Below are 15,394 nucleotides of genomic sequence, written 5' to 3' on the forward strand. Positions count from 1 at the left end.
GGGGGAGCGACCAACGATGCGCCCTCCTGGTGAGCGCCTCGCTGAGGCTCCTCCTCTCCTCCCGGATTCTCTGTTGCTGCAGCCGCAGCGCAGATCTCACAATGGATACCAGTGAGGCAATGCCTCAGGGGACATTGGGCTCTCCCTGTCAAGGCCATGCTGGGCTCAGAATGGCGTACAACGCACCGATGGGTTTAACTGCAGGTTCCCTGCTGCGTTTTTGCTCTGGATTTGAGCCGTCTGCTCCAGGTATGCTCCGCTTTTTCATAATCTGGTTGCTCCAGCCCCTGTATTTGCTCCAAACGGCAGGATATCACAGGAAGGATTTCAGTTTCAGCGCAGCTCTTCACATAAGCAGCCATTTTTGATGGCGCACAACAGCGCCCCCCCGTTCATATCATCTTCGCCTACTTAGGAATATTCGTCCGTTTCTTTCGGAGACCAATTGTGCCTCCATTGCACGTGCTACCTTCCTCTTACGCTTGGAATACTGCAATGCACTGCTACTGGGCACTAGCAAGAAAAACATGGTTAAACTACAAATCTCCCAGAACAATGCCGTGCAAAATGTTAAAGACAAATCTAGGAGAGATCACATCTCAAGTAGGAAATCGCTCCACTGGTTACCCATCTGTGCGCGTATACAATTCAAATCAGCACTGCTTGTCCACAGACATGCCCCAGCATATTTTAAGAACTTGGTGATCCCTCACCTTCCAGCAAGAGCCCTTCGCTCCTCCAACCAGACACTCGTGACTCAACCCATTCACGAACGCATAAATGGTTTCAGGAATGCTTTCCCAGTAACCTCAGCCCAACTCTGGAATTCCTTGCCTTTGTCTGTGAGAATCGAAACAAGCCTGGCCAAGTTTCGTCGACAGCTGAAAACCTTCCTATTGGCCTAACCCATTTTCTTCTGCGTTCTGACTTGTCCTGTCTTTTTGTTTGTTGTACTGTGTAAGTGTTCCCTGCAGGCTTTTGGTGCATTACAAACAAATAAATAAAATAAATACATTCCAACATAGTTTCAGACCAAGACACCAATCCCACCAACCGCCGAAAGCCCCTGCACAATATAAACCACCTGAACACATGTGTGCCACAAAGACTAGATCCCAGCACGGTAAAATTAAAAACATAAAACACAAAACAGAAAAATACTACCCCGTACGGGACGTACATAAGGTCATAGATGAACCCAAGGAGGGCGGGTGCTACTGTGGCCCTGCCCATAGATGCATGAACGCAAAACATTAAGCAGTTTCATGAACGTCTACAAGTGAGACCTACAAAGAAGTATTAACAGTAGAACAGCCTGCAACCAGTAGCCCGTAGACAGTGGAATGGAGATTATAAGTAATGCAGGCCACCACACACAGCCATTTTGGACCCTCAGAGTCCCTACTTTTTTCTCGTCTGTCCATAGACTGCCATCAACGATCCTTGCATCTGCTCTTTCTAGACCGCATCTTGGACGACTCGGTTTGGGGGACATCATGCTCAGATCCCTGCAGAAGTTGGAGCTCTGCATGAAGGATCTTTAAATCCTCCAACGTGGCGGTCAATGAAGTAAATTGGTGCTTGATTCCCTCATAGCTAAACATAATATGAAAGGGGTATCCCCATCTGTAATGAACGCCTTTCTGCAGCAGCTCCATTGGGTAAACAGCTTCATCTGGAAGATGAGCTCCTTGGTACGGAAGAAATGGATTCTGCAAAGCACATCCGGAAGGAGACTTTGGCGCTGCTGAAAGTTCAAAAAAAGTCTGTGGGTGAGGTCTAGAGTCAAGTTTGCTTGTTACGTTTCCCCAAGGATACTGCGAAAGAGGTCACTCGCATACACCTCCGGATCTCGGTCCAAGATTTCCTGTGGGATTCTGCGAATCCAGAGATTATTTCTTTGAGAATGTTTCTCTGCATCTTCCAGCCACTCATCCGTAACTGCTTCATGGCTCTCCAGCGCCACCACTAGCTGGGAGTTAGCTTGATCACATAAGGCAGTCTTGAGGTCACTCAATAGATGCTCTGCCCATTAGAAATTATGAGAACACCTGAAATGAACCCTTTAGTTCCTGCAGGTTAGACATCTCCTTTTGAATGGACTGCAACAGTTCTGCAAATTTCACCCTTGGTAGCTGGCTTTGAATCATGGTCCAACATAAAAGGCAGAGCCATACCCCCCACGGCCCAGATGTGGCTTGCCTGGACGATTGCAAAAAGTCCTTAATAGAGGCAGCAGACTTCTCTTTAGATTTGCTGGATTTCATTATCAAATAAGCCTTGTGCAGCACCTCCATAGCCCACCTGGTGGAGCCCAGCTTACCATGCCACAAATACCAGCACCAGTTGCAGGCATTGCTGCCTGCAACTAGCGACCAGCTGATTTCTTTTTGCAAATACCCCCTAACTACTGTATAGGCAGCCTCCCCAGCCGCCGCTGTGCCCACCAGAGCCAGCTGCACCACATGGAGCTTGTACTCCGTGGCCTGAGCGAGCGGTACTGCCCCGAATTAAGATGGCCGCCGCTCCTATGAGCCCCAGGCAAGAGTAAGCGAGTACCCCTGTTGTGCCTGCTATTTCACTGCGTGCCAACTTTTGCATGTGAAAACATGGAGACTCATCCTGCCCGTCTCCATGGTTATTCCATGTTTGCTAATATGAGTGTTATACATGCTACTCAGCCCCTCTGCTGCGGACTCCTTTGATCATCCTACAACTAATCTATCTGCCACATAGGACCGCTGTTGGCTCTTGTCTAACTATTCATCCGTCCTTTAAAGCATAGCGCAATTGCCCCTGTGCATCAACACTGTTAATGGCATTTAGCCTATTGTGCCTGATCTCAGAAATTGTATTCGGCCCTTTATGTCTCACACTATGCCTTATAGTGGAAAACTGTATCTTGCCAAGAGTGCCCTATCATTGTGCCTTATATTGGAAAATTGTAGTTAGCCCACAGTATCATTTAGCCTTATCACTGCAACTCATATTGAAAAGTTGTATCTAACCCATAGTGCCTTATCATTGTGCCTTATATTGTAAGTTGTATCAAGCCCATAGTGCCTTATCATTGTGCCTTATATTGGTAAACTGCATCTAGCCCACGGTGCCTTATCATTGTGCCTTATATTGGTAAATTGTATCTAGCCTACAGTGCCTTATCATTGTGCCTTATGTTGGAAAATTGCATCTAGCCCACAGTGCATTAACATTGCTAGTGGCTTTCAGCCCATTGTGACTGATCTTAGTAAACGCCATTTAGCCCTCTGTGCCTTAACATTGCTAGTGACTCCCAGCCCATTCTGCCTGATCTTAGAAACCTGTATTTAGCCCATAGTGCCTAACTTAGAAGTCATGAATTTTGTCCTGGCCAAAATGATCAATTTATTTGCCAACACCATCACTCACCCCACACCCAAACCGCTTTACTTCACTTCGCCATCATCCGCCACTACGGCCACCACTATGGCTGTCACCAACTCAAATTCCAGGCTCCTATCCATGAAAAAAACACTACCACCATTGGACCAGATTAGGTCAACCAATTTCCTACCACCTATTATTCCTACACAGCAGACAACATATCCAATCAGCAAAGACACCCAACACATATCAGAGATAGTATCGCCAGCTCAATGGATCCTTCATTTCGCAAGTAAGCCTAAGCCCAACCAACCTTGCTCCACTAATTGGAGAAATCACAGACTAGGCACCAGACTCACCAACTTGGCTTCAGAGCCTATGCCATGCACCATCAACCACAACTCTAAACCTACTCAGGAACCCGCTCGTCCACCACCCCCTCAAAAAATCCCCACCAACAAAAAGACTAAGGAAACTCACAAAATTAGCGGTGCACTCATCAATGCCAGATCTCTCGTAGCCCATGCCACTGAAATCGCTGACATCCTCACAACTAACCAGCTCGATTTCCTTGCCGCTTACTGAGACTTGACTCCACAAAGCAGCTGGCTCTGTCCTCTCCCTAGCTATCCCAGATAATTTCACCATTATCAGAAAAGACAGAGAAACCTCTAAAGGAGGAGGCATAGCATTCACGTGTAAATCCAGCCTTGATATGAGAGAAACGGAATCTACCCCTCTACACTCTGCTGAATTACTATAAATTAAACTATGATTATCTGCTTCCCGCACTGTCTCCATGCACCCAATATATACCGTCCCCCAGGCTTGCTACGGACTCTAAGAAGACATAACAATCCTCCTTAATACCAACACCAAACCCAACTTCTAAACTATCTTACTTGGAGACTTTAATCTAGGTCTGAATGGCCCGAATGACAAAAACGCCACCATCCTATCTAATGCCATCACAGAAGCAGGCCTCACCCTCAGGAACAACGGACCCACAAACACAAAAGGTTGCACCTTGAACTGGATTGCAGACCTCAACTGCATATCCTCCATAACAAATACTGAACCATGCGCGTGGACAGATCACAACCTGATCTCATTCACCATCCAAGACAGTCTTCAAACCAACTCGGCTAGACCCATGGCCCCATCTACCCTAACTAGGAATGGGAAAAACATCACAGTCCCCAACCTCCAGCCCTGCTACAACCTATCACCAACTCTGTGAACCTTCCCTGCAATCCTACAGATCTGGTTGACCTGTACAACAATACCATTAATTCAGCTATTGATTCCATTGCACCACTTAAACTCAGCAAAGAGAAACCTATAGCTCACCTAAACTCGTGGTTTACTCCCAGCCTAAAAGCCCTGCGCATTGAGAAAAGACTCACTGAGACCAGATGGAAAAACAACCAGAAAGCTCAGAACAAGCTCCTTCTCACCTCCCTGGCTGTTAAGTATAAAAAGGAATACATTCAAACAAAAAAAAGACACATTTAATGATAGAATTAAAAAAAGCCAGCTCAAGCACTAGAGAAATCGTCTCTATCCTAAGGGAATTAGAAACCTTGGTTACTCCCAGGGACTCTTGCATCAAAAAATAAATCTTGGTGTACAGACATCCAAAATGCTGCTCTCTGCAATAAAATAACCATGCTCCAAGAAAAAATGTATGTCAAAAAAGCCACCCTACATAAGATTGCCTTAGCAACACAAGAAGCCATATTGCAAGAAACCTCCTCTAAACAAACCAGACCCAGACACCAATTTAAATTCAACTCCATCTCAACCACTGAGGCTAAAAAGATAATTTCTTCCCTCAAACCGCCTAAATGCCTAGGGGACACATGTCCAGCACCTATTATTAAAGAAGCCACAAAAAACCTGGCTCCTTTCATCTCCACATTTATCAACTACTCCTTCAAATCATGCTCAGTACCTACCAATCTCAAGGACACCAGGGTACTACCCTTACTAAAAAAAAAAAAAAAACCTAGACCGCAGCCAATTACAGGCCAATCACAACCATACCTTTTCTTCTCAAAATTCTTGATAAAGCTGCCCATCTCCAGATTCAAGCTTATCTGGAGATCAACAATCTACTGGGCACTCGCCAATCAGGCTTCAGGCCAAAACATGAGCGAGACAGCCCTGAAGTATCAACTAGACAACCGGAAAGACAAAGGTGAAGCCTCCATTCTCCTCCTGCTAGACTTGTTCGACCTTGTCGGCCATAATATCCTGTGCAATCACCTTAAAACAGCCGCCCATTTTTCTAAGGAAGCCACCACCTGGATAAACTCATTCTTGGACAACAGATCCATGAGAGTCTTCTCACCCTTCTCCGCAGCAGACCTAGTACCCATTACAAGCAGAGTACCACAGGGCACCTGCATATCCCCTACCCTGTACAATATATTTACAAAGCCCCTGTTCGACATACTTGACAATCTGGGAGTCTATGACAAAGACGTAACCATGATCAACAAAATACAAACATGGATGGCCACCCACGGCTTATGTCTCAAGGACGAAAAAACTGAGTTTTTAATCATTGGGCCCCCTAAAAGATTGACTAACCTCTCTACCCAATATAACTCCATCCTCATTGATGGAATTAAGATCAAAGCCTCTAAAGAGTTCAAGACCCGTAGGCTTCTATCTGGACTTGGCTCTCAACCTCAAACAAATCAACGTCACAGCTTCTGCCACCAACTATACATGTAAACTGATTTATGCATGCAAACCATTCCAATTGCAAGGGCCTTAATCCTCTCCAAAGTGGACTACTGCAATGCCTTAAATTTAGGCACCAGCCAACGCAACACCACTAAACTACAGACAATCCAAAACATGCCCTAAGAGAGCCTCTAAGCATACCCAAAACTCTGCAATCTCATTTGAGATGTGACACCAATCGTCTCTCCATAAACAACAGAATCAAGCTCAAATCACTCAACCTTACTCATAAATGTATGTCCAACAAGGCTCCTCTATACCTCACCGATAGATTTACCAAACACACCTCAACACGACCTATCGGAGTAGCACAATCCAACAGCCTCAAAATACCCAAGTTCAAACAAAGAAACAGGAGGTGCTAGCTTTCCAGTCCTGGCTGCGCAACTATGGAACCCTATCCCTGACTCATTAAGAGCCTCATCTCCCCTCCACTATTTTAAGACTAACGTCAAGAAGTGGCTGCACTCCCTCGACCGATGACTCCCTGGCCAGCTTCCCGTTACCTCTCTTTGCAGACTACATCTAAATAAGAAACAATAACTAAGGAATCTTTCTATTGTATATAGGTACATTGATGCCACATTCACTTGTATATATCTGTATATTGTATATATCTGTATATTGATGTCCTGTCATATGTAACGTTGTAACCTGATCTGTGCCCTGATGCCTACTGCCCCGGTGCGCACTATAAATGAATAAACAATCACAATTAAGCCAGGCAAGGGGAAGGCAATAAGATCAATGTGGACCAGATGGCACTCTTAAGTCCAGCGTGAACCCCTCAAGCGTAGTTAAAGCCCAGCTGGAAAGACCGCCCAAGATTAAGAACTGCAGGGGCCCAACAGACCCCAACCGCCTCGCTTGTTATAGGGGGTAGTGTCAGATGGAATTGCAATCCATAGAGTGACTAGAGCAGGTGCTCATCCAGCCAGAGATACCGGGGACAAAGCACCAGCCAGGATTAATATATTAGGCTGCCAGAGGGATTATCCTATACATGCGAAATGCATAGAGCCTGCCTTGCAAATAAAGTCAAGTCCCCAGCACTGCTGTAAGAAGAGCAGACCTCCCAGTGTATTTAAATCTGCAGTGGCCTACTGTAGCAGAGCAGTGCTTGGATTCCTGTCAGTGGGCGAGTGAGTCTATTTACTTGAGTCCACTGAAGGGGGTGGGAGGGTTACCAATGACTAAGTCCTTGGGTTCAGACATGGTTCCAATGGGTGATGACCCATATCTATGCGGCACCGCTCTGCCTTCAGTGCCACTTGTGATTTAGGTGGTTCTTTCCCCACCCAAAGCATGCCAGTAACAAAGACGCTGATCAAATGAAAGCTTAATTAGGTAAAATGAGCTTTTTGAGTAGATTTGAACATAGTCTTCCATCACTTTAAAATAAATCTCAATATGGTGGAATATAGTTAAATTGTGCATCCTTTTCACATAGCACATGGTCTCAGTTTACACATTTTACCAACACTTACCAGGGCAAGGTTCCAGTAGGCCACAACATTGTTTATCCTATCGAAAGTTTGGATTGCATCCTCGATTTTACCATCCACTACATTTAAGGAAGCAAATGCTATTTGTGCCTCTTCCTCATATTCTCGGACTTCAGGAACCTACAAATGAGAAAAGAGGAATCCAATTAATGTAATACAAATAATGATCATTGCCAGTTTTATGTTATGTTGATTCATACAGCACACTGATACCACCCAAAGGCAGTCCCCAGGTGCTTACGTGGCACTGCAAAAAAGAGGACGGGGTTGGTTAATGAAGGAAGCATGATAGGATAGGCCCAGAACCAGGAGAAACTGGCGTCTGTGCATTGGCTTGCAAATGGATAGGCTGTGTGCACTGACTTGTTGTATCCGTACAGTTAAGGTCCAATGTCTGGGATGTTTCTATGTGACTTATGTTGGGGGGTGTATGAGTGTTTTATGTGTAGACTGGCAGGTGTTTAAGGTTGTGCACACTGGCTTGTTGTGCCATACGGGTAAGATCCAGTGTCCAGGTTGGTTTCTTGTGAGTATGTTTTGCTTGTGTTGAGTGTGTGTTAGCGTAAAGGTTGGCTAGCCCAGTGTGTGTTAATGGTGTTTGGGTGATTTATCTGAGCAAATAGAAGTGGGGTGGTTAGTGCTTTGGCTACTCGCTAAATTCATCTATGTGGCTAATCCACACAGTGCTATCTGTTGCAACAGATTACCACAAATCTATATAAATGTGACGCATGGCTAAACTTCACAATCTTATCTAAATGTGATGCATGGTAAATCTTCTCTGTCCTATCTGAATGGGACATTTGTTCAATCTTTATAATTCCATCTAGGTCTTGCACATGGCTAAAATTCATAATTCTCTCTAAGTGTGACGCATGGTTAATCTTCTCTGTTTTAATTGAATGGGACGTGTGGCTAATCTTCACAAATTCTATCTAGGTCCGGCATATGGCTAAACTTCATCTAAGTGACATGCATGGTTAATTCTCACAATTCTATCCAAGTCTGAATCCTGGCAAAACTTCATAATTCTGTCTAAGTATGATGCATGCATAGTCTTTATAACTCCCTCTAAATCTGATGCATGACTAAACCGCACCATTCTATCTGGATGGGATGTATGGCTAAAATTCACATTTCACTTTAAGCGAGATTCATGGTTAATCTTCACAATTCTATTTAAGTCTGACGCATGGCTAAGTGCCAGATATGGCTAACGTACAACCGTGGGCTACGTGCAGCAGACTACAAGCTTTTAGGTAGTACGAGTGGTGGGACAGTTTAATGGGAAGCAGTAATGTGCTAAACCCCCATCCATCCCCGATCCACGAGGGCATGCGTGCCAAACTCCTCAGAAATGTCAATAATGCCCAAATCGCACGTGCTTAAAAACCTAAAAAGGTACTTCCTCATTAATCTCCTTCACAAATGAGTCAGCCATCACTAAGGAGGTAGCCCTTTCTGCTGGCCCTAGCAAGGGGCACCCAGTTCTAGAAGTGAAGAGAAATGATGATGGTGTTAGGGGGAAAGACAGCAGATCAACAGAAAACAGTGCAGAAGGAGCCAGAGCCAAAGGTTTAGATGAAAGATGTTCCATCAAAATGTTGGCTCAAAGACCACGCACTGGCCCTACAGATATATACAAGAGTTCTGGACCAACCGCCGAGATGTGCAGTGGTGACAATGTCTTTGGCCTGTACTGTCCAGTGAAGTATAATCTAGCTGGGATGGACATGGATTTTGCAGGGATGGCTGGCCTGCTGATGAATGTTGACTATGGCAGCCCAAAAGGCCAGTCTCTGGTTTACCACATGATTGGAGGCAGATTCCTCTGAAGAACGGAGAGTTGAGATCTTACAATCAGAGGGAGTATTCACTGCCAAACCAGATATACTCAAGAACATGATGAACCTGGCTACCCAATCCCTCAACGAGTTCAGCGCATCGCCTGGCAGGAAGCACATTCCTTTAGTTGTGGTCCTGATGCAGGCACAAAATGCAGAGCTGATGGGAGTCTGAGACGGACATTAGTCCGTCAAAATGTTTAGAGGGTTTGATCACAATTTAGGTGACAGAAAACTGAGGTTCATTACCTTGGATAAAGGCAAATGAGGTAAAAAGGAGTCTGTGCCATATATTTTCGGTGGCACCACTTCTGGGGTGTGGAGATGCAAGCAACACAGAGCTATCTAGCACTATCTGGCTGCTGCAAAACATTTTGGGACCAGTCTAAACCTACATTTGTATTTCAAGAGGCGAGACACTACATCCATCAGAAAGAACAGTGCTGAAGGGAAGTTATTTGTTCTTTTGTGTGTAGTTAATGAATGAACCTATGTGAGGTACACCTTTTTTGATTGGGCCTGAAACTAAAGATGTATGCTAACACAATGAACACTGTAACATGTTGCACGCAAGTTACATAGAAAAATATGTACACCAGTAGATTTCATGGCTGGGCCCACATGTTCAGCCTAGGTTACCTGCGAATATTAATTGGTAAAGACACACTATCTTACTCTAAATATAACTGTTGGGGCAGCAAATCCACCCATAGAGTTCATAGTTACCCATCCCAGGCGCTCAAAAGATTCAAATACTATTTGCTTATTGGGGGATGTCTCAAAAATATTAACTTCTTGGAGGCTTCTCAAGCCAAGATTTGGAAGTGTAGCTGGTCCTCACATATCCGTAGTGTCTTGCACCCCGATTTTGCACAATAAGATGCTGCAGGGATTCATCTATTTATTTATTGGGTAATTATAATGCGTCTATACAGAAAAAGGTGTTTCAAAGCGCAACAGGGCAAAAGGGTGTGGTGGGACAGGGATAACGAAAAAAACAAAAACGATCCCATCAGGCCTTGCGTCATTTAGATTGTGCAAGTGCAATTACAAAACATGCAGGGGGTAGGTGGGTGACGGTCAGAGCGGTATGCGCTCAATCCTTAGGAGGGAAGGAAGTGCAGGTCTGAGTGGCAAGTGTGCAATTGCTGGGGGTGGGGGGAGGAAGGGCGGAAAGGGCCCAGGGCAAGGCAAGTGCTAAAGAGAGGCCAGGTGGACAAGTTCCAGGGGAATGCAGAGTGTAGGGGAAAAGAGATCCACTTGCTCAGTGAGAGGGACGGGGCTGGCAGGCCCAGCCAGGCTAGTGCAGTGTGGAGGGTCAGGGGAGTCCAAGTGCAGGGGTAGACTGGTCGAGGAGGGCCTGGCGCCCTGTAAGGAATTCGAGGGAACCAGCAGCCATTCAAAATGAGGCACAGGGGGAAATTAGCAGGGGAGGGGAGAGGGAAGGAGGAAGAGAAAAGGAGGAACTTGAGAAGCTTCCGGAACTTAAGGATATCCAGTTCAAGTCTGAGAGGGGCAGGGAGGCCATTCCAGAGGGATGCACCTGTGTAAGAGAGAGATATCTACCCCCACTCTCTGCTTGCTTGGTAAAGCATCTGATCTACAGAGAGTTGGAGCTAGAGGACCAAAGGGGGCTCTAGCAGGGGGTATTGAGGGAGAGAAAGTTGGATGTAGCGTGGTCCCAGGAAGCCTTACAGATAATGCAGAGGTTCTTGAGCTTGATCCTCACAGCAACCGGTTGCCTGTACAAAATGTAAAGCAAGTGTCACTTTACCAATTAAAATCTACATCACCAAGCTCACATATCTTCAACTTGCATTAGGGTATGTGACTGACTCATACATCTTCCTTACTGTGGGTTCTTCAAAAGTGGGACAGAAATCCCAAAATGCCCAGAACCCAACAAAGACCAGGGAGCTTCCTTGGACAGTAACTCCGGACAAGGACAAAAGTCCAAGCCAAGAACTTTGGATGTGTTTTTTCGATTTATCGCCAAATGATTGTGGGGTGTTCCCCTTCTATTTCAGATAAGTAATAAAGCCTTGCGCTTTGAGAACTGTATCCTTTTGTAAGCCTTTGAAATTCACATTGCATCCTTCTAACAACTGTACGGTATGTTGAATTTAATCCAGAGTCTCAGAAAACTGAGAACAGAGACTTTGCTGGTTACAGGGTCACAGAAGACAAGACCCAGGACCTGTGTAGAATATACTTTGCTACATTTATCAGCAAGAACTGTCAAAAGGGGGGGGGGGGAAGACAAACTCCCACTGGCTTTGGTGAACATTCCCTGCACTTGCCCTGTTCTCCCTATACTTGCTTACTTTTGAGGAGCAGTACCCAGTTTGCTTTTGACCTCCACTCCAAACCCCAACACCCTTGTTTCACAATACCCTTGTTTTGTTTGACACCACTTGGGTCTTCCTGCCTTTACGTGAACCCCCAGAGTGTGATAGAGCACACACAGCCTGCTCCCAGAGGTTGGGAAATGAAGAAATAGGGGACCCTGAGGTCTGGGGAAGGCCAACCAACCCGCAACTGAAGTCACATACAGAGGGCCTCTTCCTATTGCAGACCTTTGCCAAGCTACACACTTAACCCAAAGCCACCATTCTGACAGTACTAGTTGGTTTATGATGCAGCCCCTCGCAAGCGTAGGGAGGGGTCCCGCTTGAGAGGAATCCCGATCTTCTATGTAGGACTTCAGAGCAGAATGACTGACATGCAAACACTGCTCGTGGAACACTGCAATCACTTTCGTACCAGGAAAAATAATGAATACAGGGGGAGCAGCAGAATTGACAATGTTAGCAGAGATGAGATCGGATGACAGCAATGCCAAACAAGGAATGGAGGGAGCCAGGGCTGCTGGATCCGCCTTTCATAGCTTCTGACGCAGAGGTGAGGGTCTCCAAACAAGTCCCCAAACACTAGCAGCTTCACACACACATGCCCAATCAGAAGTCAGATATAATCAGAATGCACAGGCATCCATTCCATTGGCATAGATTGGCACCATGAACTGGCGGTCATTAAAGAAAAAAAGAAGCACATACAATCATAACCTCCAACCCAGAAGTGGTCAAAGTGCCCACAAATTTTCGTGGCAGGGTTTTTGGCAGATAGTTTTACTACAAAACGATGCAAGGTTTCTATGAGCACCCGGCAGGTTTACTATTGGGCAGCAATACTGTTGTGGGGCAATCCTCAAAAAAATCTATGAACCAATTGTTATTAGCCATGTCTAAATCATTAACCATAGGTCATCAATAACTTCCCTACACAGTTTTTTGACAAACAAGTGATTCCACTTACAACACAGTGCCTCATTTTACTCAAATAGAAACAAACAGAGGGCTCTCACTCTCATTTAAAAATGTATTTATACTTATTCTTTTGTGGAGATGATACATAGGCATCACAAATTGTTTAGTCAAATAAAATGCAGTCCCCCAATATTAAAAAGAATGCAGTTAAATATGGTCCTGGCATCCTACTCTTCTATTCACGTCTAAAAACGAAATCCTTCAGGCTATCAACCATGCGCATAGCCACATAAAATATGGCACAGTAAAACTTAAAAACATACAGTAGTAGAAGGTAAACCGAATATGGGCATGCAAACAATAGTGGCACGCTGTTATGAATACAAAGTGAAGGAGATGATATTGCAGAAATATAGGGAAAATGTGCCCCTCAACGACAAAAGAAACAAAATTATCCCCTTCCGAGTGCTGTCAGGATTGGTGAGCCATTAGACCGCTGTTATGTCAACCACTGTAAACCCATTAAATGTAAAGGCCTACAAAACTATCAACAGCCCATGGCTTCTAAAGGCAATTACCTCACAACAATATAGCGTCACATTAAATAGCCCAGATTCCCTGCAGTCGAATCTACGCCCTTACGGAGCAGGAAAACCAGCATTTAAAAACATACCTAGATCAGTATTTGGCCAATGGCTTCATTCGTTCGTCCAAGTCCCATGCTTCCTCATCACTCTTTTCTGTACCTAAAAAGGAGGGAGACCTGAGAACTTGCATTGACTACAGAGCTCTCAATCAGATCATGGTAAAAAAACTGTATCTGCTACCACTGATTTCCGAACTTCTGGATCAAGTAAAACATGCCCAAATGTATGCAAAATTAGACTTAGGAGGGGCATATCACCTAGTGATAGTCAAAAAGGGAGATGTGTGGAAGACCGCTGTTCACACTAAATATGGTCTCTACGATTACCACCTTGTTAAGGGTTGGATTAAATAGCTTTACCATTTAACCAGGGGGGATATCATAAATATGCGTGCACATGATTCTTTGTATGCACGCTCTTGGAGCCAGGCTAATATAAAGTGAGCAGGAACACTTTATGTCAGTGCAGGAGTGCTTTTATTTCACAAGAACTTTCCAGGTGGTGCTGAAAGCCTTTATTCCAGAATGTGCACTTCACTGGGTGTGGCTCCCTTGGCTGGGTCTTCACATACAGACTCAGGGAGTGACAGGGTGTGGCAGACAGGCTGAAACTAGTCGGCGTGGCTTCTGAGACTCAGCTATATAAGCAGCCCCATCCCTCAGGCTGGTGCTTCGCGTTACATTGCACCTCTGTGCAACGAGATGCTCACTGCCGTCAGTACCCGCAGCAGACTTACCTCATTGAATCCTGTGCTGCAACCGCTTGCTTACCTGGACTCCGGTGCTCATCTACACGGCAGCAGCCCATCTTCCCGACAACAGCTGCTTGCTTACCTGGACTTCGGCGCTCATCTACATGGCAGCAATCCATCTTCCTGACAACACACAGAGCTTTATCTCGACGCTGCAGCACCCGCGGTCATCATTACAGTGAAGCCGAATTCCTGAAAAGAAGAGAAGACAAGGTTAGAATAACTACTGACACGTAATCTTGGGTCGCGCTGCTTTTAAAACCCACACGCACCCCTAGAGGTTACTTACCAGTTACCAGACCATCATAACTACTCACCTCCCAACTCCGGTGCCGCTTCAACCTCTGCAGCAACCGCCGGAACCACAGCATCACCTGCATGGGGAAAGAACAGAGAAAGAGACATTATACACTGAACGGACAGTAGGTCAAGAACGAACTTTACAAATACAATTACGAAAGTCTGAAAGACTTGCAGGCGAGTGAAAACAAGGGAAACACTTACCAGCAAGAGAAGTGGACTAGCCGCAGCCGGCCTGGGCAACCACGACAAGGGAGCAGTGAAGGAACTCGGTCCATTAGACAAGCGCCCCTGCCCGAAGCAGCAGGACGGAGAGCTCGCCATTATCATTCAACAGGTGAGCCTTCCAGAGTTGACGCATTTCCTGGGAAAGCACGTCTTGGGAGAAGAGATCTGAAGAGGGGGTCAGAGCCGTAAACTGCATACTTAAAAAGCTCTAATATTCATGCAGGAATCGCGCTGTCCCGCCACAACCATCCACATAGGCGCAGAGGGGAAAGCCAGACGAGAGACGTTTCACCCCTGGGAGGGCTGCAGCTGTGCCCCAACGCCTCCGCAGAGACCAGGTGAGCGTAACAGTTTGAGGAGTAGGTAGTAGCTGTTGCTCTCGACTGTTCTTTCGACCATTCTGTGGACAAATTGTGAGTTTGATTGCTGTAGAACGCTTGGTGTCACGGAAGATATGTTATTGTCTAACCTGCTTAGAGTTAAGAAAAAGTTGGCGGCCAAAGCTTGCAGAAATAATTATTTACATTTTAGTGTCAATGTGTTAACTAGGGAGGTTTTGTTTATTAGAAATCACATATCCTCAGAACTGCTATTGTGCAGATTTTGCAATATTGAAGAAACTAAAGAAAATCTTTTTCACTTGTTTTTGTTCTGCCCTGCTCTTCCTCTTTGGCGGATGTGTTTTAAAAAATGTATCTTTGATCTAACATTGGTAGTCTTGGACAACCTATGGAAG

At 45.4% G+C, this 15,394-nt stretch overlaps 1 protein-coding gene across 2 annotated transcripts in view; it reads right to left on the reverse strand.

Moving 5' to 3' along the window:
• The window catches only part of LOC138526301 (E3 SUMO-protein ligase RanBP2-like), a 1,824,256-nt gene that overhangs the window by 1,063,192 nt on the left and 745,670 nt on the right, over window positions 1-15,394 (reverse strand). For both annotated transcript variants that reach the window (XM_069636876.1, XM_069636877.1), the window contains exon 14: window positions 7,605-7,742. In XM_069636876.1, the coding sequence (XP_069492977.1) occupies window positions 7,605-7,742 (138 nt within the window). The remainder of the gene's footprint in view (window positions 1-7,604; window positions 7,743-15,394) is intronic.

This window comes from Ambystoma mexicanum, chromosome 7p, assembly GCF_040938575.1.
Source record: "Ambystoma mexicanum isolate Mex_15411 chromosome 7p, UKY_AmexF1_1, whole genome shotgun sequence".
Classification (NCBI taxonomy): Eukaryota; Metazoa; Chordata; class Amphibia; order Caudata; family Ambystomatidae; genus Ambystoma; species Ambystoma mexicanum.